General features: G+C 47.9%; 1 protein-coding gene across 3 annotated transcripts in view; it reads left to right on the top strand.

The window, feature by feature from the left end:
- SIL1 (SIL1 nucleotide exchange factor) overlaps positions 1 to 23,956 on the top strand; it is a 234,215-nt gene extending 210,259 nt beyond the window's left edge. For 2 of the 3 annotated variants that reach the window (XM_050962729.1, XM_050962730.1), the window contains 2 exons: positions 8,757 to 8,921; positions 20,261 to 23,956. In XM_050962729.1, coding sequence (XP_050818686.1) covers positions 8,757 to 8,921; positions 20,261 to 20,626 — 531 coding nt within the window. In that variant the 3' untranslated portion in view covers positions 20,627 to 23,956. The remainder of the gene's footprint in view (positions 1 to 8,756; positions 8,922 to 20,260) is intronic. The other variant, XM_050962731.1, reaches the window with a different exon arrangement.
- The last annotated feature ends 2,603 nt before the right edge of the window (positions 23,957 to 26,559 follow it).

Genomic DNA, 26,559 nt, shown 5'->3' with positions numbered 1-26,559 from the left:
TGGCCATTTCGATGCACAGGGCGTTGTGGCTCTCACTTTCAGGGCTGTCTGCAGAGTCCCAGTCCCTCATGGAGGACCTGCCCTTCGATGGGAAGGCCCTGTTTGCGGATAAAACAGACGTCCGTCTGCATGGGATGAAAGACTCCCACACCACCCTGCAAACTCTGGGCCTATATGTTCCTCCAGCAAAGGACAAACCCAGGCCACAGACCTCGGCCCTTCCAGCTAGAGGCAGATATGAGCCCCTACCTAAGAGGCCGAGGGAGCAGAGATGCAGGTCCCAGCGCCAATCCCACTCGGCCCTGCGACCTGGCCCCTCAAAGGGCAAGAGGCAGGGGAAGAGGCGCTTTTGACTCTTCGTGAGGGGCCACCGGGCCTGTTGCCAGGGAAGCCCCCCAGTTAATAAGTTTGTGTTCTGCAACCGTTTATCTGCCTTCTGAGTGCAATGGTCCCATATAACATCGGACCAGTGGGTCCTCAGCACCATTTCCAAGGGCTACATGTTGCAGTTTGCTTTGCCCCCCACCTCCGGAGGTCCCCGGGGACCCGGAGCACTCCCTCCTTTTGGACCAGGAGATGACACACCTCCTCACCCTGGGCACGATGGAGAAAGTACCTTGGGAATTCCAGGGCAGAGGGTTTTACTCCTGGTATTTCCTGATTCCGAAGGCAAAAGGCAGGCTCAGGCCCGTCCTTGACCTGTGGAACCTCAACCAATTTATGGTCCATTACAAGCTCCGTGTGGTTTCCCTGGCCTCTATTATTCCATCCCTAGACCCGAGGGATTGGTTCGCAGCCCTGGACCTCCAGGATGCATATTTCCACATCCATATTTTCGAGGGCCCTCCACTTCTGGGTAGGGTGGGACCATTACCAGTTTATGGTCCTTCCCTTTGGCCTCTCCACAGCCCCAGGGTTTTTACCAAATGCATGGCGGTAGTGGCAGCCTACCTCAGGAGGAACTGGCTGCAAATTTTCCCATACCTGGACGACTGGCTGCTCAAGGGCAAGTCTCGATCCCAGGTGCAGGCCCAGATGGAATTTCTGCTGGCCACTTGCAAGAGTCTAGGCCTAGTGGTGAATGAGGACAAGTCCACGTTAGTGCTGGTTCAGTGCGTACACTTCATAGGGGCGCTGTTAGACTCGGTAGTGGCTACGGCCTCTCTCCTCCGGGACAGGTTTGAGACACTCAGAAGTCTCATAGCTTCAGTCACGGCCTTCCCCGTGACAATGGCAAGGGTTTGCCTTCAAATCTTAGGCCACGTGGCAGCATGCACCTCCATGGTGTGACATGCCAGGCTCAGAATGAGGCCCCTCCAATTCTGGTGGGCCTCCCAATATTCCCAGGCCAGGGACAACCTGGACAAGGTGGTCACGTTACCTCCTAACGTAGTGGCTGACCTGCAATGGTGGTTCCTCCCGAGCAACATGTTACAAGGGATTCCCTTCCAAGAGACCCCTCCCTCACTAGATATAGTGTCGGACGCCTCGGACCTGGGGTGGGGAGCCCATACGTGGAGCTTCCAAACCCAGGGCAGATGGTTGACCTTGGAATTGTCCCTGCACATAAACATCAGGGAACTCAGGGCGGTACACCTGGCATGCCTAGCTTTCAGCCCACACCTATGGGGAAAGATGGTCAGAGTCCTCACAGGCAATACGGCCACGATGTATTATATCAAAAGGCAAGGGGCACGCACTCCTCAGCCTTGTGCCAGGAAGCCTTGGCCTATGGGAATTCTGCATAGCCCACGATATCTCTCTGAGGGTTTTTCACCTACCCAGCATTCACAATACACGAGCCGATCACCTCAGCAGGGTTTTCTCCCACCGATACTAGTGGTCACTCCACTGGGAGGTCGCCTGGCAACTCTTCCAAGAGTGGGGAGCTCCCCAGGTAGATCTCTTTGCTTCTGCCCAGAATCATCTCTGCCCCCAGTTCTGCTCCAGGGCCGGGGTGGGCAGGGGGCAATCTCGTTCCTAATTCGGTGGTCGGGCCATCTGTTCTATGCCTTTCCGCCATTTCCCCGATAGGCAAGGTCTTAAAGAAAGTGAAGGCAGGCAAGTTGAGGGTTATCCTCATAGCCCCAGATTGGGCCCAGCAATATTGGTACGGAACCCTCCTATAGCTTCTAGCGCCCCACCTCCTTCCCGCCCCCTGCTGGCTGCCGCTTCGGCCAGATCTCCTTTCTCAGGAGGGGGGATGCCTCCTCCATCCCAACCTGGCCGCGCTTCATCTGACAGTGTGGCTGCTCCATGGTTAGACGAAGAGGAAGGGAGGTGTTCGGAGGATGTCAGGCAAGTTCTGCTGGAAAGCAGAAAGCCATCCACCTGACAGCCTACTTGGCCAAATGGTCTAGGACCAGGTTCTCTAGGTGGGCGAGAGAAAGGAGTACTTCCCCATCATCCGCATCATTCTCGATTATCTCCTGTCCCTTAGGACCCAGGGGCTAGCTCCTACCTCGGTCAAGGTACACTTAGCGGCCATTGTGGCTTTCCACCCTCCGGTGCATGGTCACTCCTTATTTTCCCATCACGACATCCCGGTTTTTGAAAGGAGTGGATTGGGCATTCCCTTACGCCAGGCCCCCGGTCCCGCTATGGGACCTGGACCTCTCCCAGCTCATAGGTCCCCCTTTTGAACCCTTGGCCATGTGTTCCTGATCCCACTTATCATGGAAGGTAGGGTTCCTGGTGACGATCATCTCAGCCTGCTGTGTCTCGGAGCTTAGGGCCCTAACCTCGGAACCTCCATATACGGTCTTCCACAAGGATAAGGTCCAACTTTGCCCATACCCTGCTTTTCTGCCGAAGATGGTCTTGATTTTTCATATGGATCAGGACATTTTCCTTCCGATACTTTGTCCCAAGCCTCATTCCTGTGATGAGGAACGACGCCTACACATGCTAGATGTGCGTAGAGTACAGGCCTTTTACTTAGACCGAACCAGGCCATTCCGGAAATCCCCACAAGTTTTTGTTGCATTGGCCGAACGCATGAGGGGTCAACGGGTTCCTACCCAGCGAATTTCCCCCGGATCACCTCGTGCATATGCATGTGTTACGACCTGGCAGGGATTTCCCCGCCACCTATCATGAAGGTGCATTCTACGAGAGCTCAGGCCTCATCGACCACCTATGTAGCTCACATCCCTATTCAGGACGTTTGTAGAGCTGCCACGTGGTCCTCTGTCCACACCTTTTCATCGCACTATGCGATCGTCTCCCAAACACGAGGTGACTCCGGGTTTCGTAGGGCGGTACTCCGTCCGGCAAACCCTTAAACTCCTACCCACCTCCATCAGATACAGCTTGGAGTCACCTCCTGTGGAATACACATGAGCAATCACTCAAAGAAGAAAGGACAGTTACCTGTTCCCAGGGCCGGTGCAACCACTAGGCAAACTAGGCAGCCGCCTAAAAGCCCGCTCAGGGGAGGAAGTGGAGTAGAGGTGATCTGGGGGGGGAGAGGGGCGCGGGGAGGGCTGCCCGCAGTAACGGGGGGGCACACGGGAACTGCCCCCTGCCCCAGCTCACCTCCACTCTGCCTCCTCCGCTGAGCATACAGCTCCCGCTCTAATTCTGCTCCAATCGGCACTGGCGTGCTCAGCAGAGGAGGCAGAGCGGAGGTGAGCTGGGGCGGGCTCCTCGGGTGGGGTTAGCTTCTGCGGAGAGGGGCTTCCCAGGCAGAGTTAGCTGCCACAGAGTTTGGGGGGCGCTCCCTGGGCGGGGATAGCTGCAGAGTGTGGGGAGGGGTAGCTGCTGCAGTGGGGGCTTCCTGGGGGGGGGGGTGGCGGGCTTGGCTAGCTTTCGTGGCAGGCGGGGTTAGCTGCCATAGGGGCGCGGCGAGGTGGGTTACCTGGATGAGTGGGTGGCGCAAGGTGGAAGTTTCGCCTAGGGCGCGAAACTTCCTTGCATCGGCCCTGCCTGTTCCGTAACTGGTTTTCTTCAAGATTTGTTGCTCAAGTGTATTCCACATCCCGCCCTCCTTCCCCTCTGTCGGAGTTGTCCAGCAAGAAGGAACTGAGGGTGGGGGAGTGCGCAGCTCCCCTTATAGCATGATAAAGAGGCGCCACTCTAGGGGTTGCAGCGGTGCTCCCCCACTATGGGTACTGCTAAGGGAAAAGCTTCTGGCACTGGTGCACCTGGTGAGCACGCAGTCCTACTGTGGAATGCACCTGAGCAACACATCTCGAAGAGCGCCAGTTACGGAACAGGTAACTCCTTTTTCACTGTCCTTGTCATCATTTGGATGCTTCTGTCTAGTCTCCTTAACCCGTCCCCTTTCCAGGCAAAATACTCCTAGTTGTGACAATCTTTCTTCAAATCTAAGTCCCCACCATCCAGTATGACAATCTTTAAGGCCTTTTTCTGAATCCAGGGGATGGCTTTGATGTGTACTGCAGAACTACAGGCTGATGTGGTACTTCAGCATCAGCTGCAATGCATGTAACATTTGTGCGTGACAGGGAGAGATTTTTACTCCCACCAGAATGAAAACATGGTGAGTGCAGGAGAGTCCTATTTCCCATCCAGCCATGCTTGGATGGAAGAGGAGTCAGCATGCCAGAACACTGTTACTATGGACTGTGGTGAGGAGGAGACAGAAGTATCCACTAAACTACTGCGGGCAACTAAGAGATTATAAAATAGAAATCTATTGGATTGGGAAAAAATAGCTGTCTGTTCTGATCTGCCCACAGTGGGTGCAGGAAACACGTCCCACCGTTGTGCACTAAGGAGTCAATTCCCATTGTTGGCTGGCTCTGAGATGGATGATCTCAGTAATAGTTCTCGTTTCAGCAGCAGCCTTTCCTGAGGGGTAGCCTGGCTGCCTTGCTTACCACTTAACATGTTGCCTCAAGTAACCATTTTTGTGAATATCAGAGAGGTGTAAAAATCAATAATTTAGCCACAAATTGCCCCCTTCCTCAGCCTTAACCACAGGCCTGTAACAGCTCTGAAAGGGAGAGAGCACTTAAACGTCTCTATTGCTAGCCAAAGTAATCTTTATATTAGGATGAATTATCTGTACTGCGGTAGTGCCCAAAGAACCCAAGCAGAATTGGGTCTGTATTCACACAGAATCAGAGTTCATAATTCTGTTTAAGACAAGATGCACTCAGTGAGAGCAGTGAACAGGAAGGTGAGAGTGATGAGTGTACATCAATGAGTTCTGAAGGATTAGAGAAACACTCAGAAGTTCAATATTTATCCAAGCTGTCTGAGCTTTGATGGGTCTGGATGGGTGTCTGCCAAAGTGACATCCACCAGAATACTGGTACTATTTCTGCTGGTTGGACTGGAGGTGTGAGCATAGGCTTTCTCAGGGTATTTGGGCACAGCATCCAGGCTGCAAAGCCCCCAGAAGGAGAAAATCTTTGGCTTGGGTTCAGTTCAAGTGATGGGCATAGGTCCAGTTTGGCTATTTTAACAGACTGCCTGAAATTAGGGTGACCAGACAGCAAATATGAAAAATCAGGACAGGGAGTGGGGGAGGGGGCAATAAGAGCCTATATAAGAAAAAGACCCAAAAATTGGGACTGTCCCTATAAAATCAGGACATCTGGTCACCCTACCTGAAATACAAATTAACAAAGCTCAGTGAGAGCAGAACCCATCTTGATCTGCAGCCTGCCTCTCTCATGTTACTCTGTTTCAGTGCTTTAGTATTGTGGTGATTGAGGCTATATAAATACCATAGACTGAGTTAATAGCAGCAGCTAAACCAAATCAAAGTAAAAATCTCATTAGCCCTACATCTATCCCAAACTTTGTATCTAGTACTAGAAAGACATTCAGGACAATGTCTTTGCCATTAGTTTCCATTCTCATTTGGACTGGACACCTGCTTCTTCTTGCATATTTGGGCTTATCCCTACCATAGCAGGAGGAATGCAAGGTGCACAGGCTACAACAGCTTTGAGCACAGAGCTTTTCCCCATCTCAGCTCTGGTATTTAGAAAGAGCCTCTTGTGCAACTCCAGGCTCTAGTGCTGCATTTGTTTATCACGCTCCTTGGGGAACTGTAGCAACAGCAGACTGCTTGCTGCAGATACAGACAGATGTAACCCTTGCCTAAGCAGCAGCCTCAATCAGTTGTCCTCACAGTACACCTGTAGGGTAGGCCAGTGGTGTTCTCCTCATTTCACAGAGAGGGAACCTGGGACATGGAAAGGTAAAGTGATGTGCCATGTGTCACATGGTGAATCAGTAGCAAAGCCAGGAATACAACCCAGAAATCCTGACTGCCAGTCCTGCGACTGAACCACTAGACAAAACTGTTTGGAACCTGCTTTAATAGGGAGACGGAGCCATGAACTGTATGCTGTATCTGACACCATTTAAAGTAATTGCTCCATAGTAAGTTCTCTTGGAAGATCCTATAAAGCTGAGATAATAAAGTTAAGCATTTCATTCATGACACTGGCACAAAAAGTGAGAGTGTGCTAATAACATTTGTGGATGATGCAAAGTTGGGGGAGGTATTGCCACTATGGAGGAGAACAGGAATATCATACAAGAAGATCTGGATGACCTTGAAAACTGGAGTAATAGAACTGGGATGAAATTTAATAGTGAAAAGTGCAAGGTCATGCACTTAGGGACTAACAACAAGAATTTTTGCTATAACCTGGGGATGTATCAGTTGGGAGTGACAGAGGCGGCAAAACACCTGAGTGTACTGGTTAATCACAGGAAGACTATGAGCTGCCAATTTGATGTGGCTGTGAAAAAGGCGACTGCAGTCCTAGGATGCATCGGGGAGGTATTTTCAGTGGAGAAAGGGAAGTGTTATTGCCGTTATACAAGGCACTGGTGAGATTGCATCTGGAATACTGTGTGCACTTCTGATCTCCCATGTTTAAGAAAGATTAATTCAAACTGGAATCGGTTCAGAGAAGGGCTGCTAGAGTGATCAGAGGAATGGAAACCTACCTTATGAAAGGAGACTCCAAAGAGGTTGGCATATTTATCCTAACTAAATGAAGGCTGAGGGGAGATATGATTGCTAGCTATAAATGCCAGGAAGGGAGAGGAGTTATTTAAGTGCCAATGTGGACACAAGAACAAATGGATATAAACTGGCTATCAGCAAGTTTAGGCTTGAAATTAGATAGGTTTCTAACCATCAGAGGAGTGAAGTTCTGGAACAGCCTTCCAAGAAGAGCAAAGGGGAAAAAGACCTGACTGGCTTCAAGACTGAGCTTGATAAGTTTATGGAGGGGAAGGGATGATGAGATTGCTTACAATGGCATGTAGCTGATCTGCAACTGCTAGCAGCAAGTATCCTTGATGGCTGGAGATGGGACACTAGATTGGGAGGGCTGTGAGTTGTTAGAGATTTCTTCTCAAGGTGTCTGGCTGATGGGTCTTGCTCACATGCTCAGGGTCCAACTGATTGCCATATTTGGGGTTGGGCAGGAATTTTCCCGTGGGTCAGGTTGGCAGAGACCCTGGGCTTTTTGGCCTTCTACTGCAGCCTGGGGCATGGGTCACTTGCAGGTTTGAACTAGAGTAAATGGTGGATTCTCTGTAACTTGTAGTTTTTAAATCATGATTTGAGAATGTCAGTAACTCAGCCAGAGGTTGTGGGTCTATTATCGGAGTGGGTGGGTGAGGTTCTATGGCCTGCAATGTCCAGGAGGTCAGACTAGATAAGCGGTTTTCAAGCTGTCGGTCAGGACCCCAAAGTGTGTTGCAACCCCATTTTAATCGGGTCACCAGAACTGGTGTTAGATTTGCTGGGGGCCAGGGCTAAAGCCGAAGCTGGAAGTCTTCAGCCCTGGGGGTGGGGCTCAGGCTTGAGCTTCAGCCCTGGGCAGCGGGGCTCAGATTACACCACCACCCCCCTGCCATATGGGGCTGAAGTCCTCAGGCTTTGGGGTTGGTCCCCCTTCTCAGTGTTGTGTAGTAATTTTGTTATCAGAATGGAATCATGGTGCAATGAAGTTTGAGAACCCCTGGACTAGATCATGATGGTCCCTTCTGGCCTTAAAGTCTGAGAGCATATAAAGTTGATGCGGGCAGTTTCAGTCTGTGAGAGCTGCATTGACAGCATCTAACCTGGAGAAAGGTCAAAGGGCACGATCCTGAGGGGGTATTGAGCACCTACAGTACCCCCGAAGTCAGAAGAGGTTGCAGGACCAAACGGGGTATGTCTATACTAGCTTTAACTGAGAAAGATCGAAGTCTGTGCTGTGCAGTTTCACTGCTCATCAAGAGTAATTACTCAGGGTTAGGGGCAGGCTTGTACAGCCCCACCTGAAGCACATGGTGCTGCAGCTTCACTGCTCTGGTACCTGAGCTAGTGAGATTAAAGCTAGTGGGGGTACGTCTGCACAAGGTGCAGTCACACCTCTGACCGTAATGCGGACGTACCCATGGTCTTTGAGTTCCTGTGAGAAGATAGTTGGGGATCAGACACCACGCTCAGGTTCCATGCAGAGATACCACCTCGCTGGTGATGAGAGATTTAAATTAACAAGGGCAAGCGTTTGCAGAACAGCAAGTCATGAGTGAACACAGTTGTTTTTTTCTCCCCTGATTAGAAGTCATTAAGTAAGATTGTTGATGGGCTTTTAAATCGCACCCATATTATGTAGCATTAATCAGCTGCCTTTTGTGGCAATCCGTAAAGGAAGATGAAGCCAGAATGCTAAGGCTCTTCAGAATGCAGATTGCAGAGCAAGAGTTCATTCAGAAATGGCAGCTGTCACTGGACTAGGAGACTGATTAACTGTTGTGCTTGCCAGGCTCTCTTTGCTTTGTCTTCGATGCTGAGACACTTCCCCTATGCCCAGCTGCAGTTCCTCAAGCTTGGTGGCCTTCAAGTACTTAGAAATCTCTTCAAAGAAAAAGGCATGGAGACGCTCTACATCCGTATTGTGACGCTGCTCTATGACCTGATTGTGGAAAAGGTAAGAGGGCTGTGGGGCACTTTGCTGGAGCCCATGTTCACTGGATGGCAGTGAAGATGTGAGCTATACTCCTGGGAGTGAGGAAATGCATGTGACTTGGGAACAGTTATAATGATGCAAGACGGGTCTTAAGATCTTCATTAAAGGGCGGTCGTATCAAGGCCAAACAGAGAGGCATGGCACCAGGGAACGCTCCAGGCAGAGACAACCTGTGCCTGCTGATAGTCGGGTAGGGCTGGGGGAGGGGGGTGGAGATTTGGGTTCAGAGTGAGGGCAGCTAGCTTCAGCAGTGTTACTGAGCATGCTCCGTACATGCCAAGCTGCAAATCTGGAGGGGCATGTGACCCTACATGCCCACCCCCACACATATTGCCTCTATCTCCAGGGGATGGAGGGCCCGCTCGGCTCCAACAGGCCTTCCTGCAGCACTGCAGGAGAAGCCCCTGTGGAGCTGGGTTCCATATTGCATAGGCCAGGGGTGGCCAACCTGTGGCTCCGGAGCGACATGTGGCTCTTCAGAAGTTAATATGTGGCTCCTTGTATAGGCTCCGACGTTGGGGCTGGAGCTACAGGCGCCAACTTTCCAATGTGCTGAGGGTGCTCACTGCTCAACCCCTGGCTCTGCCCCCCTTCCTGCCCCCTCCCCTGAGCCTGCTATGCCCTCACTCCTCCCCCTCCAGCTCTCCTGCACGCCATGAAACAGTTGATCAGGAGGTGCAGGGAGGGATGAGACGGCGCTGATCTGCGGGGCTGCTGGTGGGCGGGAGGCGCGGGGGTGGGGGGGAGCTGATGGGGGGCTGCTGACATATTACTTTGGCTCTTTGGCAATGTACATTGGTAAATTCTGGCTCCTTCTCAGGCTCAGGTTGGCCATCCCTGGCATAGGCAGTTTGTACTCCCTGGGTTGATCTTGTCTCTGAACCTTGAAAATATTGTGTAGCCATTTAAGCATCTTTTTAACAATAAAATCAACGTTTGTTTTGGTGGCGGTGGGTTTTTTACCCTGAAATGTTAAAACCAAGAATGTGCAGGAGAGCCAGGAAATGATCATACTGGTTTCATTGTTCGAAGTGAATGAAATGCAGAGAGAGTTACCAGGGTATCGATATACAAATGAGCTAGTTTTTTGTAATTATTTTAATTTTATAGGGCACAGTCTGTTTGTAAATCTTAGGTTGTAACCAAGCAAACATCTGTATCTATTTTACTTAGCACCAGCTTTGATTATTACTGTAAATATCATTTTAAAACCCTGTTTACTAGCCACTGTTTGATTTGTTGTTTATTTTCTGCATTTCTGTTGCACTGGAGAAAGAAAATCAATTAAGTCAAGTTTCACTTCTGTTTATAGTCAGTTTCACCTGCAGATTTGTATTGCTGTAGTGTTTGGGTTTCAGACCTTGAAGAAAAATGATTATATGCTTTAAAAGTAGTTTTTAATGGACTTTTTATAAGAGATGGAAATATTTTTGTTAGTCTGATGTTTTATAAAATATAAATATTGGGTCCAATAAAAGTTAACCCTGTCCCTTCAACGGCACAAATAAGGAATTTGTATCTATGACTTATCTTAGCATTGTCCCTTTAATCTCGTTCCATGTTTTAATACTGTACCTTTAGCAACTCCATCTGTTCACAGATTCAGTCTATCTTGAGATAATCTGCACCCTCTACAAATTCTAAGTTTTATACTAGAACAATGACATTTATAGCCCTTGAGTGTTAAAACTATTTTCTAGGATGTACATCACAGACTGGTCTCTTGTTACGTCTGCAGACAAAATGGAAAAAACCAGTACCTGGAAAGGTGCTGGATTAATCTGAATAAGTGGTGATGTCACAAATGCTGTAAAGGGCTAGCTTCGGGGTGATAGACTGAAAAGCAATAGGCTATTTTTTTTTAAATGAAGCAAAACTAACTCCAGCCCTTGCCAGTGCCAGCTCAGTGAAATGAAGCAGAAGAGAAGATGGTTCTGAACTGCTTTTCTTGCTTCATTGTCTCTGTTTAACCCTGAAAGGATGGACAATCTGCGTGCACTGAAAATACTGTAAAGTTTTCCAGGTGGTGGAAACGGTTTTCCTGCAAGATTGTAGGAAAGGAAATCTCGCGAGTTTTTCTTCCTTTTCTCCCCATATATGGTAAATCAAAGTATAAATACAATGCCGTGAAACATGCCAGCAACAACCACCCAAGGAATCAACAAAAGTCAGTTACATAGCAGAGGTGGGTTCTTAAATAAAGGCCAGATAAAATGTTACAGGAAACCTTGGGGAGACTCGACTGGTCCCTCCAGACAGGGAGTTGCTTATTAGCAAGGCTCATCCTTTGTGCAGTTTTTCACTGTATCTCTGCTGATTTCCAGCCTTTTTCTTCTGCAGATTTGAATTCGTTCTTATCAGACCTGGAAAAGCCCTAATCTTCCCTTAATGATAATACTGTAGCAAGCAGACTTGTACTGTTCAGATCTAATTAATGAAGTGCATACATAGTAATTATCACAGGAGGCCACCAGCCAAGCCAGAGGAATAGCTTTTAAAGGAAAACAGACCCCATATTGCTCTTCTTTGGGAAGTGGCGCTATGAACAGCTCCTTCTGGCACACAGACTGTGAGATGCATCTAGGGTCACATTCCAGCCCATGACACATGCATGAGATTTCTATATATGTCAACGACTGCTTCTCGCATTCACCTACCAGCTCTGCTAGGGCCAAATATTTATGGTCAGCGTTTAGTATTGAAGCTGTAAAAGGATGTGCAGGTTCTTCAGTGTGACACCTGCCCTGTGAGCATCATTACTCAGAGTATGCTAAGCCAGCTCGTTCCCCGCTGCAAAGCCTTAAAGGTGCCTATCGTAACTGAGACCGTGGGGTGGGAATCCACGTCTCAGCTCACTCATGGTGAGGCTGTTGAATGTCCATATAACTGCACTGAACAGAATGGATGCACCTTTTATTTAGGGCTGGCGTAAGGTGAGCATTGGGTTGGGCCATGGCACAATCAGGATCCTAGCTCGTATTCTTGCTTCCTGGGCCAGCAGGAGCTGGGAACACTGTGGAAGCCATGTGTCATAAACAGTGTTAAGGGTTAATGTCTCTTATACCTGTAAAGGGTTACAAGCAGGAAACTGGACACCTGACCAGAAGACCAATCAGAAGATAAGACACTTTTAAATTCAGGTGGAGGGAAGTTTGGGTGTGAGTTCTTTGTTTTTGTTCTTCTCTCGGAGGGTCTGAGAGAGACCAGACATTACTACAGGCTCTCTAAGTTTCTTTTCATATAGTAAGTAAAACAGGCGGTTTAGGCTTTTTAATTGTTTTACACTATTTGCATTTGTGGATCTGGCTGGTTAACTTTTATATGTGTAGTTGCTGGGAATATTTTGATTTGTATTGGTACTGGTGGGAAAGTCTCTTTCTGGTGTCTGTAAGCTATAAGACCCTGTAATATTTACATCTTGAAGTTACAGAGATAATTCTTTACTTTTTCCTTTCTTTTATTAAAAGATTTCTTTTTAGAGAACCTGACTGATTTTTTTTTTTTTTTGGTTTTCCCTTGTTTTTATCCCGGGGGATTGGGATAACTCACCAGGACGGGTGGGGGAGACGGGAGGATGGAGTGATAAAATCTCTCTCTGTTTTCCTTGAATCTGTTTGCCTCTTTGTGAAAGGGAAGGGAGATGCTTCCCTGTATGGTGATTTAAGAGGTTAGATCAGTATCTCAGGATAGCCCAGGGAGGGAAGTTCTGGGAGGGGGAAAGGTGGGGGAATGGTTTATTTCTCCTTGTTTTAAGAACCCAAGGGATCTGGGTTCTTGGGGTCCCCAGGGAAGGTTGGGGAGGTCAGAGTGCCCCAAAACATTATATTTTTGGGTGGTGGCAGCCTATCAGATTTAAGCTGGTAATTAAGCTTAGGGAAATTCATGCTAGTATCTCATTTTCTGAACTCTAAGGTTCAGATCTGAGAGAGAATGCTATGACATGGTGTGCAGCGTGTGGGAAAGATAAGAATCCAAAAGCCAGTAAGATTATTAATTTGCTTCTCTGCTACCTGGTTATAAGCAGAGAGAAAGGGTTTATTTTTTTAAACTGCAGCTAGAGAATTTTTTTTTCTTGCTCCGTCTAGCTGTGCATAGGGAGGGCTATTAAGGTTTAACGACGGTCGTTTGTGAAACAAAGCAGCCTTAAGTGGTCAGCAACAGCACTCCAGCCAGAACACATTTGTAAATGAAAGACAGTTTCTTTTGCTTTTTCGGGAGAGGCTAGGAAGTTAAAAGGACTCTCTTGCTAAGCAACCCCAGGAAGCCAACAGAGAACCTGCATTTCAGGCAGTAAACACCAGAGGGCGCCTCAGCACAAGAAAACAGGAACCATGACTACCAAGGACCTGAAACAGGAACTGGCAAGACTGGAGGCACAGGGACAAATCAGAAACGCAGACCACAAGCGAGACATGGAAAAGAAACTACAGGAACTAGAAATAAAACAAAAAGAGATGGAGCTGAGAGAAAGAGAAGAAAAAATCAAAGAGGAAACCTACGAAAGAGAGCAAGCAGCCAAAGAGGAAACCTACAAAAGAGAGCAAGCAGCCAAAGAGGAAGCCTTTCAAAAGAAAGAAAGCAGCCATAGAGGCTGCCCACAGGAGGGAGCTGGAACTCCAGAGGGAGACCCACCGGCAGGGCCTGGAATTAGAACAGGCTAAGCAACAGAACACAGCCAATCCTAACAACACTTCGCCAGTTGTTGTTCCACATTCCAAGAAATTCCCCACCTTCAAGGCAGGTGATGACACTGAAGCCTTCTTAGAAAATTTTGAAAGAGCCTGCCTTAGGTACAGCATCTCTGAAGACCAGTACATGGTAGAATTGAGGCCACTGCTCAGTGGACCCTTACCAGAGGTGGCGGCTGAAATGCCTAAGGAGAAAATGAATGATTATAAACTTTTTCAAACCAAGGCCAGATACAGAATGGGGATAACACCTGAACATGCCCGTCAGCGGTTCAGAAACCAATAATGGAAACCAGATGTGTCATTCCCCCGACATGCCTACCACATTGCAAAGAATTATGAAGCCTGGATGTTAGGAACAAAGGTTAACTATCTGGACGAGCTGCACCTCCTGATACAAATGGAGCAGTTCTTAGATGGTATTCCTGAGGAAATAGAGAGGTACATCCTAGATGGGAAACCCAAAATGGTAATCAAGGCGGGGGAGATTGGAGCCAAATGGATGGAAGTGGCAGAAAAGAAAAAAGCTACTGTCAAGGGGAACGAATACCCCAGAGGGAACACCGACAATAAACCCTACAACCGAGGGCAGCCAAAGACCCCACCTACAACCCAAGGAAAGCCACAGACGCCCTATTCTTCCACCTCACCAGTCTCCAGTAATCCACCTCGACCCAGTGACCAGTCAGCTGGAAGATGGTTTAAGTGTAATAAACTGGGACATATAAAGGCCAACTGCCCAAAGAACCCCAACCGAGTGCAAGTCATTACACCACCATCACACCAAAGGTCCCCAGGCCCAGATGCCTCTCAAATACCCTTGGAGCGAAGGGAAATTTTGAGAGTGGGCGGAAAGAAGGTTACTGCGTGGAGAGACACGGGGGCACAAGTGTCAGCTATCCACCAATCCTTCGTCAACCCCAAATTTATCAATCCAAAGGCCCAAGTGACAATCTACCCCTTCATGTCACAAGCTGTAGACTTGCCTACAGCTGAACTGCCTGTCCAGTACAAAGGCTGGTCAGGAATGTGGACTTTTGCAGTCTATGACAATTATTCCATCCCCATGCTACTGGGGGAAGATTTGGCCAACCAGGTGAAGCGGGCCAAGAGAGTGGGAATGGTTATACGTAGCCAAACCAGGCAAGCTTCCAGACCCATTCCTGTTCCTGAGCCGTCCATAGGGGTCCCGTCTGTGTTACAAGAGACCCAGGCAGAGGTAGTGGACCCGGATCCCATGCCAACAACAGAAACAGCCACAGTGCTTCCAGTCCCAGACCAGGAACTGGAAAAGCAGCCAGCACTGACGACAGTGCTTGCAAATCCATCTTCAACCCCAACGCCAGAGGGCGCCAGCGAGCCTGAACTGGCAGAAGCAGCAGACAACCACACCCAAGAGGCTCAGCCAGAGCCTGAAATAACCCCTGGTGCACCAGCGGAAAGCGGCTCACCAGCAACGGAAACAACCCCATCACCTACATCGCTTCCAGAGAGACCAAGCCCAAGTCCCCAGTCTAAGGAAGAACTGATGTCTCCGGCCTCAAGAGAACAGTTCCAGACTGAGCAGGAAGCAGATGACAGCCTTCAGAAAGCTTGGGCGGCGGCACGGAGCACCCCACCGCCTCTCAGCTCTTCTAATCGATCCCGGTTTGTTGTAGAACGAGGACTTTTATACAAGGAGACTCTTTCTGGTGGACACCAGGAAGACTGGCATCCGCAAAAACAGTTGGTGGTTCCAGCTAAGTACAGGGAAAAGCTCTTAAGCTTAGCCCATGATCATCCCAGTGGCCATGCTGGGATGAACAGAACCAAAGACAGGTTGGGGAAGTCCTTCCACTGGGAGGGGATGGGCAAGGACGTTACCAAGTATGTCCGGTCTTGTGAGGTGTGCCAAAGAGTGGGAAAACCCCAAGACCAGGTCAAGGCCCCTCTCCAGCCACTTCCCATAATTGAGGTCCCATTTCAGTGAGTAGCTGTGGATATTCTGGGTCCTTTCCCAAAAAAGACACCCAGAGGAAAGCAGTACGTACTGACTTTCGTGGACTTTGCTACCCGATGGCCGGAAGCAGTAGCTCTAGGCAACACCAGGGCTAAAGCTGTGTGCCAGGCCCTAACTGACATTTTTGCTAGAGTAGTTTGGCCCTCCGATATCCTTACAGATTCGGGGACAAATTTCCTGGCAGGGACCATGAAAGAACTGTGGGAAACGCATGGGGTGAACCACTTGGTTGCCACCCCTTACCACCATCAAACCAATGGCCTAGTGGAAAGGTTTAATAGAACTTTGGGGGCCATGATACGTAAATTCGTCAATGAACACTCCAATAATTGGGACCTAGTGTTGCAGCAGTTGCTTTTTGCCTACAGGGCTGTACCACATCCCAGTTTAGGGTTTTCACCGTTTGAACTTGTGTATGGTCACGAGGTTAAGGGGCCATTACAGTTGGTGAAGCAGCAATGGGAGGGGTTTACGCCTTCTCCAGGAACTAACAGTCTGGACTTGGTAAGCAACCTACAAAGCACCCTCCGACCCTCTTTAGCCCTTGCTAAAGAAAACCTAAAGGATGCTCAAAAAGAGCAGAAGGCCTGGTATGACGAACATACCAGAGAGCGTTCCTTCAAGGTAGGAGACCAGGTTATGGTCTTGAAGGCGCAACAGGCCCATAAAATGGAAGCATCATGGGAAGGGCCATTCACGGTCCAGGAGCACCTGGGAGCTGTTAACTACCTCATAGCATTTCCCAATTCCTCCCTAAAGCCCAGAGTGTATCATGTTAATTCTCTCAAGCCCTTTTATTCCAGAGGGGGTTTGTCAGTTTACAGTGCAGGGAGGAGATGACGCTGAGTGGCCTGATGGTGTCTACTACGAAGGGAAAAAAGACGGTGGCGTGGAAGAGGTGAACCTCTCCACAACCCTGGAACGTCTGCAGCGGCAACAAATCAAGGAGCTGTGCACTAACTTTGCCCCATTGTTCTCAGCCACCCCAGGACGGACTGAACGGGCATACCACTCCATTGACACAGGTAATGCTCACCCAATTAGAACCGCACCATACCGGGTGTCTCCTCATGCCCAAGCTGCTATAGAATGGGAGATCTAGAACATGCTACAGATGGGTATAATCTGCCCATCTACCAGTGCATGGGCATCTCCAGTGGTTCTGGTACCCAAACCAGATGGGGAAATACGCTTTTGCGTGGACTACCGTAAGCTAAATGCGGTAACTCGTCCAGACAACTATCCAATGTCACACACCGATGAGCTACTGGAAAAGTTAGGACGTGCCCAGTTCATCTCTACAATAGACTTAACCAAGGGGTACTAGCAAGTACCGCTAGATGAACCTGCCAAAGAGAGGTCAGCATTCATCACCCATGCAGGGGTGTATGAATTTAATGTGCTTCCTTTCGGGCTGCGAAATGCACCCGCCACCTTCCAGAGGCTGGTAGATGGTCTACTAGCAGGACTGGGCGAATATGCAGTTGCCTACCTTGATGATGTGGCCATTTTTTCTGACTCCTGGCCCGAACACCTAGAACACCTGGAAAAGGTCTTTGAGCGCATCAGGCAGGCCAGACTAACTGTTAAGGCCAAAAAGTGTCAAATAGGCCAAAACAGAGTGACTTACCTGGGACACCAGATGGGTCGAGGAACCATAAACCCCCTACAGGCCAAGGTGGATGCTATCCAAAAGTGGCCTGTCCCAAAGTCAAAGAAACAGGTCCAATCCTTCTTAGGCTTTACCGGATACTACAGGCGATTTGTACCACACTACAGCCAAATCGCTGCCCCACTGACCGACCTGACCAAAAAGACCCAGCCGAATGCAGTCAAGTGGACTAATGAGTGTAGAAGGCCTTTACCCAGCTTAAGGCGACACTCATGTCTGACCCTGTGCTCAGGGCCCCGGACTTTGACAAGCCATTCCTAGTAACCATAGATGCATCTGAGCATGGTATAGGAGCAGTTCTCATGCAGGAGGGACCGGATCTCAACGTCCATCCTGTCGTGTTTCTCAGCAAGAAACTGTCTGACAGAGAAAGCCACTGGTCAGTCAGTGAAAAGGAATGGTACGCCATTGTGTACGCCCTGGAAAAGCTACGCCCATACGTTTGGGGACGGCGTTTCCAGCTACAGACCGACCATGCTGCGCTAAAGTGGCTTCATACTGCCAACGGGAACAACAAAAAACCTCTTCGATGGAGTTTAGCTCTCCAAGATTTTGATTTTGAAATTCAAAACATTTCAGGAGCTTCTAACAAAGTAGCTGATGCACTCTCTCGTGAAAGTTTCCCAGAATCCAGTAGTTAAAAAGTGTTCTTAAAATGGAGAAGTCTGTTAGTTATATACTTAGTAGTATATGTAAAGGTGCATGTGTTGTATTAATCTGGTTATTTTTGAGTTCTAGGAAGAAATTGCCGCCAGTGAGATTCCCCACTGTCTGCGATTTGGGAAGCGTGTCATAAACAGAGTGTTAAGGGTTAATGTCTCTTATACCTGTAAAGGGTTACAAGCAGGAAACTGGACACCTGACCAGAAGACCAATCAGAAGATAAGATACTTTTAAATTCGGGTGGAGGGAAGTTTGAGTGTGAGTTCTTTGTTTTTGTTCTTCTCTCGGAGGGTCTGAGAGAGACCAGACATTACTACAGGCTCTCTAAGTTTCTTTTCATATAGTAAGTAAAACAGGCGGTTTAGGCTTTTTAATTGTTTTACACTATTTGCATTTGTGGATCTGGCTGGTTAACTTTTATATGTGTAGTTGCTGGGAATATTTTGATTTGTATTGGTACTGGTGGGAAAGTCTCTTTCTGGTGTCTGTAAGCTATAAGACCCTGTAATATTTACATCTTGAAGTTACAGAGATAATTCTTTACTTTTTCCTTTCTTTTATTAAAAGATTTCTTTTTAGAGAACCTGATTGATTTTTTTTTTTTTTTTTTTGGTTTTCCCTTGTTTTTATCCCGGGGGATTGGGATAACTCACCAGGACGGGTGGGGGAGACGGGAGGAGGGAGTGATAAAATCTCTCTCTGTTTTCCTTGAATCTGTTTGCCTCTTTGTGGAAGGGAAGGGAGATGCTTCTCTGTATGGTGATTTAAGAGGTTAGATCAGTATCTCAGGATAGCCCAGGGAGGGAAGTTCTGAGAGGGGAAGGTAGGGGAATGGTTTATTTCTCCTTGTTTTAAGAACCCAAGGGATCTGGGTTCTTGGGGTCCCCAGGGAAGGTTGGGGAGGTCAGAGTGCCCCAAAACACTATATTTTTGGGTGGTGGCAGCCTATCAGATTTAAGCTGGTAATTAAGCTTAGGGAAATTCATGCTAGTATCTCATTTTCTGAACTCTAAGGTTCAGATCTGAGAAAGAAGGCTATGACACCATGTGCCTGGTCTCTGGATGTGGGGAACGGAGCACTGTGGCTTGTGCCCAGGCATCCCTTTCTGGCTGTTGTCAGAGCAGCACCAATGAGCTAAGTTCAGCAAGAGAGAGAGAATTGTGATGATGCAGAGCTTGAGCATGGTGCTGCTAGCGAACCACAGGGTGAAAGATGTGGGGGGAGGATCCTGGACAGACCCCCACCTCCTTGAAAAGGCAATGGAAAGCAAAAATGCCAGCAGGCTAAAAAGTCAACTCTCTGGCATTTGCTGCAGACAGCAGCACCAAGGCCATGGGCGCAGTGAAGCCTTCAGGCAACTGCTTCAAATAAGCACAGTTTAAGGAATTGACTTGACAGTGACTTTTTCTGCCCTTTTCTCCTTTATTAAGGAAATGGGGGGGGTCTCTTGTGGAACAGCACAAGGGCTCCACCAGTGTCCAGCATACCTCACTGTCCTCCTCTGGATTCTAGGAGCTGTACCCTGTTTCAGGTGTATATTGTATGTGGGAGCATTTACCATGTAGTTCAATAGGGCTATGCTGGCTTCCCTTTGGTATCTCACTGGATTCACCTGAGGTTTTGCTTGCTTGGTCCTGATATAACATTGCTTCATAACGGATATTTTATAAAATTGAGCTTATGCCCTTTGTTTCCCATCTCCCTCTCCCCCCTCGAAGAAAAGGTGTTTTCTCTCTGCTTTGTTTTAATCATAGAACTATCAAGAGTAGCAACACTGTCTTCCCCAGCTTTACCGGAGGTGCCTCCCATGGGATTTAGGAGCCTTCTTAAATGAAGGGTGGGGATGTTGAGTGTTTAACAAAGAGGTCTTGTATCCAAAGAGTTCAGTATGTGCTGGAGTTATATAGGTGATCATGAAAATAAATAATAAATTGTTTAAAAGTAGCCTCATCTCACCCCCTTCTCCTTTCAATCAGATTTTCAGTGTCTTGCAATATCATAATTCTACTCCTTCTCCAATCAACTAGAGTTTTCCAGAGTAGATACGACCTGACTTTCTAATTAAAAAAAAAAAAGCAAGCAAAAGAAATCTTTCAGGCTAACTTCATGCACCATATAAAGAAATAAAATAGAGTACAATGCTGTCAAAACCCAGGAGCCATGGGATGTCTGGATTCACCCATGGGCACTGATATACTCTATAACCTGCTGGAAACAGTACTAAGGTTAGTTACTGTTCTTGGATACAGATAATCAATTTAACATGGTTTCTTGCAGATGCTTCTTGAGGACTCTGAGAACAAGGAAGACCAATTGGAAGAGAAAGTTCAGCAGTACAAACAAGTGAACCTCGTGCCAGCTGTGGTGGAGCAAGGCTGGTGTGAGATTATTTCTAACCTCCTGGCATTGCCGGAGCATGACACCCGAGAAAAAGTTCTAAAAACAGTGCGTGTTCTGATGGCCGCCTGCAGGGACAAATACCAAGGGGACTATGCCCTCAACACCACACTGAGCATGCTCCGCATCGAGTACGAAGATTTGGCAGCAGAAGAACAAAGGGAAGGGGACAATGATAGCTATTTTAAGGAACTCCTTAGCTCTATAAATACCATTATTCGGGAGTTAAGATCAGGATATCTGTAATCTGACTGAGCTTTAAAAAAATAATTCATGACAACCTGATGAATTTTGACGGATATGCATAAACAAACTATTGAGTAAGCTGCTGGTCAAAGCAAAATCCCTCCACAAGGCAAGTGAGCCAACAGCTCCATTATTAAAGAAAGATACAAACATTTTGGGGAGTGTTTTCATTTCACATCTTGGTCCATACTAAGATTCCAGATAATGGGAGTATATGTATTTAAGGAATATTGCATCTTGTCCTCAACCACTAATATGTTTAATGTAAGTGACAGAATGTTTCAATCTGTTTAGTAAAATGCAGAGATGCTTCAGGTTCCAAAGAACCGATGCACATTTTTGATCACATACTTGATAATTCAGGCAACTATACATCTGTGCTTTGTAAAGGAAAAAGACTTTCCCACGCAACTGTGATCGGTCTTTGTTCTTTTTTTAATGGTGACCCTTTCTTTTGCTACTTACAATTTATACAGAAGGATCAAAAGCTGTTAGGTTTCTATTTTTAGTTGCTTTCTGCTTGTGTTGTCCCTCAGAAACAACATGGGTATCAACACTTGTTTTCCTGGGTTTGCTGGAGGTCTGCATAGAGGACCCATAGATTCAGATTAGGAGCCTTCTCCAACCTTTGTTGAAAGATGTTGAATATTCAACAAAAAAGAGCCTTTCTTCCAGCTATTTGTTAGGGTTATGAATTAAATAGATGTTAAAAAACCCCAAATAAAAACTCAGGCATTCTAAACAAAAAAGAAATAATTAGAAATAATTTATCCTGCCAATTAATCAGGTTTCTCTTGCTTGGTATCTGTGATGTCATGAATATATTTGTCGTCCGTTTTTTGATAGAGCCTGCTTGGAAAAGAAAGATAGCCAAGACCTGAACTTCTGATGAGTGAGGAGGGGTCGAAAGGGAGCTATTGGCAGGGAAATCTTTCAGGCCTTCTTTAAAGAAACAAAACAAAAAAGACACCAGTCGTCTGTCAATGAATTTCCCAGCCCATGGCACTCAGGCCTGGTAGCTTCTATGTATCACCCTCCCTGACTGGCAGCAGGGGCTAGTCGAGCACAGGGCTCGACTCAGCTAAGCCCGTGCTGCTAGTTGTACTCTCTGATGCTTTGCAGATAAATGTCCATTAAAGGCTGGATTGAGGCCACCACTTCCATTTCCCCTGCAACCTGAATCTAGACCCTGACACAGGGGACAGCCTAGTACATTAACCCAGGATTCCACCTGCCCCCTCCAGCACTCCAGCTTCTGTTTAGAATTTTTATTCACAAAAGCCCTTTAACAACACTTGGATTTCCGGCAGCATTCCTGCTATGGAGAATGCTGTCCTGTCATCTAAGTGTGACTGATCTAATGCTGTGTCATCCCAAAGGCAGTTTCTCTAATACAGTGGAGGGAGAGATGGTTTGCTCCCTGGGCCATGCAGACTTGGGCTAACCATGCCCTTTTAGAGTCATGTTGTCTTCAATGCCTGGATTAAGCACTCAGGTGAGGGGATCCCCCTGCTTGGCATGGTGGACTGCGCTTGTAATCCATATGCCTCCTGCAGGGTTTCCCCAGTGGGAGTCCCTACTGATGATATAATAAATAGTGTATTTATATGGCAGCCGTCTGCTAGTGCTTTGTAGGAACTACAGAAAACTGTGTGCTTACAATGAAATGAGGCACCAAACACAAGGTGTCCTCCAGCCCTTTCTAAAGCAGGCAAAATCTATGCAGGTGGACAGGTCCTTGCTCCAGCACAGGCTTGCTGCAGAAAAACTAGGGCCTGGCTCTAGTTTGCCTGCACAGAGTCCTGCAACCCAGGAGTTTCCCCCCACCCCTGGGGGAAATGGTACACAGGGTTACATTATAGGCTGTGAGCCTTCAGCTTAACTAGCTGTATGCCATCACCTTCCCTGCCACTGACATAGGGGGTTAAGTGCCTGAAAAAGACTTTCCAGCATGACCAAGATGCAGGGGAGCCCTTAGGGATTATTAGCTGCGGGGGGCAGCTGCCCAGGCTCAGGGATGTGCAAATATGGCTTTAAGCCACTTCCACATGCATGTTGTACAGGAGTTGCTCTGTGCATGTTTCTGCCCCAGCTGAGGGGTGGGGGTCATGGAGGCGGGGCCCGCTCCAGGCACCAACTCAGCAAGCAGGTGCTTGGGGCAGCCAAGGGGAAGGGGCAGCATGTCAGGCTCTTTCGTGGCAAGTCCCTCTGTCCTTCTCGGAAGGAAGGACCTGCTGCCGAAGAAGAAAGCGGTGGTGGTAGAGCTCCTGCAGATTGCGCTCGCAGCTCTTTTTTTTTGTCGCTGGGGCGGCAAAAACCCTGCAGCCGGCCTTCATGGAGTTCACCAGACCCAGGTCCTGTTAACTGTCAAAACTAAACCCAATATATTCTCTCTTCCTGCCAACAGGCAGCAGCCAGGTTACTTATGCCAAGTGCACTGGTATCATTATGGGGGGGCAGGGCTAGAGCACTAAACCAGCGATCAGCACCTGGCCTAAAGAGCACGTGTCAGATAGCCAGGCTTGCTGGTGAAGAGGCCTACTGTGGAGTTGCTGTACCAGGGAAGGACGCGCTCTGACACTACCAGCAATTGTAATCCTGAGAGCTGTGTTCATGGTGGTCCACGTAAACCAAGACTGGCAGCCAGCAAGGGGCTTAGCAAACTGAGGGTGGCTGATTGTCTCTGTAATGGGGTATTAGGCCCCACATGCCCATCACCTAAAGCAGCCTTGTTTCATGGCACTAGTCAGGCCCCATTCTTTATCACCTCTGGAATCGGTTCCAAAATTGCTGTCTAACACTCACGGGTACATCAAAATAATGGTTACGTCAGCAGGGTGAACGCTACCCGTGGAAGGCACAATAGCAAAAGGATCGGTGGCCACCTACAATCACAACCTGGAAATTTGGACCTGCTTAACCAGCTTAAGTTTGTTATGCTCCTTGTATTTATGAGGTCAGCATAACAAATACTGTGCTAATGGGCCATGCCTGTCTAGGGCAGTTCCATCAAGACCGAACTAGCTCGGCGTTCATGCTGGCACCCACCTACATGTCTGGGCAGCAAATACCAAAGTACTGTCAAAAAGGGACAAACAATTTATACCTGTCACGCACAAAATGGACAACCACCCTCTAAGAATGACGTAGGCCTACTGAGCTTTGTATTGATTGGGCTGTTTTAAAGCATTAGCCCTTCCTTCTTGATGCTAAAATATTTGACTCTCTTTTACAGCCTGTCAAGTGTCACTATTCAGTAATAGGTATTTATGCATATTGATTTGCCTTTGTTTGAATTAAAAAATATTTAAATACAGTTACAGAAATCCATTCCGCAGCTAGCAGCACATTCTTATTTTACTGTTGCTAACAATCGAGTGCCAGAATACGCCTGCCTCCTGGGCACAGCAGTGAGGGAGTCATGGTTTGGATTTGTTTTTAAGTCAGCACCCTTTAGTTTAGGTAGGACCTGCTTGCTGGATGATGTAAAATAAGCCTTTGTGTTCTAGTGGTGCTGTGCTGGGCCCAGCTGTTCCTCACTTCCCTTCTCAGCAAAGGAAATGAGCAATCGTAACAGGGTGAAACTCAGCAAACCAGCCCTGAGCCATGACAGCAGTAAATCTAGAATAGGGCAGGCAGCATTATGTGCAGAAAACCCAAAAGTGACTGCTGCCAATTGAGTCAGTCTGAATCCAATAACGCTGATACACAGGGACATTTGATTTCCAGCCAGAGACATAGTGCCCTTTCCTTCTGCAGATCTGGCTCACCTGTGAGCTCTCACTGGCACACAGACAAACCATCTTTCCTCCAACCAGTGACAACTGCAGGATTAATAGAATTGGTTGGATTGTTTAAAGTGTTATCTTACAAAAGGACTGTGAGTTGAAACAGCCTAAGCCCCTTCCCCTCAACACACCTCTGTGCTGGCATTCAGGGGGTCGGTGGGTACCACCCATCCTCTATTGTACAACGTACCAGCCTCCTTAAACTGGCAGTGGACGCCTCTGGCCAGATCCTCGCAGCTCTCCCCATCAAAGGGAGTGTTAGCTTTAAGCACAGATGGGCCAGCCCTTACGGGCCTTCTATGCATTGCTCAGAAGGAGGCAGCTCCAAAAGCAGCTATGCATTTATTAAAAGCAATGGTAACTAAGTTAACAAGGGCCCACGTGCCTGGTCCCTGTTGAGCAATGGCTCAGTGATTGGTGCCAGGGCTTGGGCACAGAATTCTTCAGCTCTGCTTGTGTTTTCAGCTTTAACTTGCAGCACAGTTTGATAATCTAGGAGCTGTAAAACACAAAGAAGGTCACACTAAGACAACAGTGCCTGGGCTGCAACTACAAAACACTGAAACTCAAGGGTGGCAGCCCCAAACATTCAAAACTGGTAAGTCAGGCCTAAAAAACGCATACTATTATCTGTACAAATACACATCTTGAGTTCTTTTAGTTGGCGTCTAGTTCCTGGGCTTTCAGGGGGTAGTGAAGGGGTGTGCTATATATTCAAGCTTTTTCCATGCAGCAGATGGCCAAAAAAAAAAAAAAAAAAAAAAGTTTTGTTTTTTTAAAATGAAAGTTGAGATACTTCCATAGTCACAGGCTTCTAGGAGCTGGGAATAAAAACATTGCAAGATAAGAGTTGGCAACACTGGAAAGAAGCGTGCACACGTGTGCCTGGAATTTGGATCCAAACCTTGCTGTTTCATTTTTGTGGGGAGGCACAAATGCCTACAGATTTTCCCCAGAATTCTTTGTGAATTGAAGAATCTGGTGGCCAGCTGAGGATAACCATATAGGGGTGAAATAAAGCATAGAGAAATTTAGCCAGATTATTGGGGAATATATTCTGATAATAAGATCTCTTGGGGTATGGTATGAATAGGTGACACATGCACTGGTGCATGAGGCATTTAAAACAGGACCTGTCCCAGCACAGAGCTTTAGTGTCAAGCCCAAACTGCAATGGAAAGGCTAATACTTGCCTGCGGGCTCTATACCCCTTGATTGCTGCTTCTGCCTCTCTGTGACCAAGCAGAAAGGCTCAGCTGAGGCATAATGTGCCATCCTGGACATCAGTCCTGGTGCTTTTTGCAGCTAAAAGTGATGAAACAAAAATATTACAGTTAAAATAATGAACTGGGACTCTGCTTCTCTGCAGAGCTAAAAAGGCTGCCAGGTGACTAACGAGCAGGGGGCAGGTGCTGCAGGGCTCCTGCCAGAGGGAAGAAGGAGCAGGCTCTTTGTGCAAGTTATGGCTTGCAAAGTATAGGAACCAGGGAGAGTGAAGGCAAAGTGGTGTAGGTGGTAGGGGAAGGAGGGGATGTACCAGCCAAGGGTCCTGTCCACTCTCATTCCTCAGTGCAATCTGGTGCTCCTAAATGGAACAGTCAAATCTGAGGCCATGGCTACACTGGCGCTTTACAGTGCTACAACTTTCGCACTCAGGGGTGTGAAAAAAACACCCCCCTGAGCGCTGCAAGATACAGCGCTGTAAAGCCTCAGTGTAATCAGTGCCGCAGCGCTGGGAGCGCGGCTCCCAGCGCTGCAAGCTACACCCGTAAGGGATGTGGTTTACGTGCAGCGCTGGGAGAGCTCTCTCCCAGCGCTGGCGGTCCGACTACACTCACACTTCAAAGAGCTCCCGCGGCAGCGCTTTGAAATGTCAAGTGTAGCCATACCCTAACTTTCAAAGGACGCTCACAGAGTCACTATTAAGCTGCCTTTCCTAGGAGCCGGCTGGTGGTGTGAAGTCAGCTGCAGTCAGGCAGCATGGAGCTTGATGAATGGGTACTGAATTGGGGCACTCTCTGCCCCTTGGCTCTCTACAGAGACAGTCCCAGTGAGAGCTCAGGCTTTCCCACTTCAGATTAAACCTTCGGGGCCTGTGGCTGGCTACACATGGGCACCATCTGACAGCGATCACCAGGCTGGCAG

Source organism: Gopherus flavomarginatus, chromosome 7, assembly GCF_025201925.1.
Source record: "Gopherus flavomarginatus isolate rGopFla2 chromosome 7, rGopFla2.mat.asm, whole genome shotgun sequence".
NCBI classification, from domain to species: Eukaryota; Metazoa; Chordata; order Testudines; family Testudinidae; genus Gopherus; species Gopherus flavomarginatus.
Note: the sequence above shows the minus strand (reverse complement) of the source record. Positions and strands in the feature narration are given on the sequence as shown.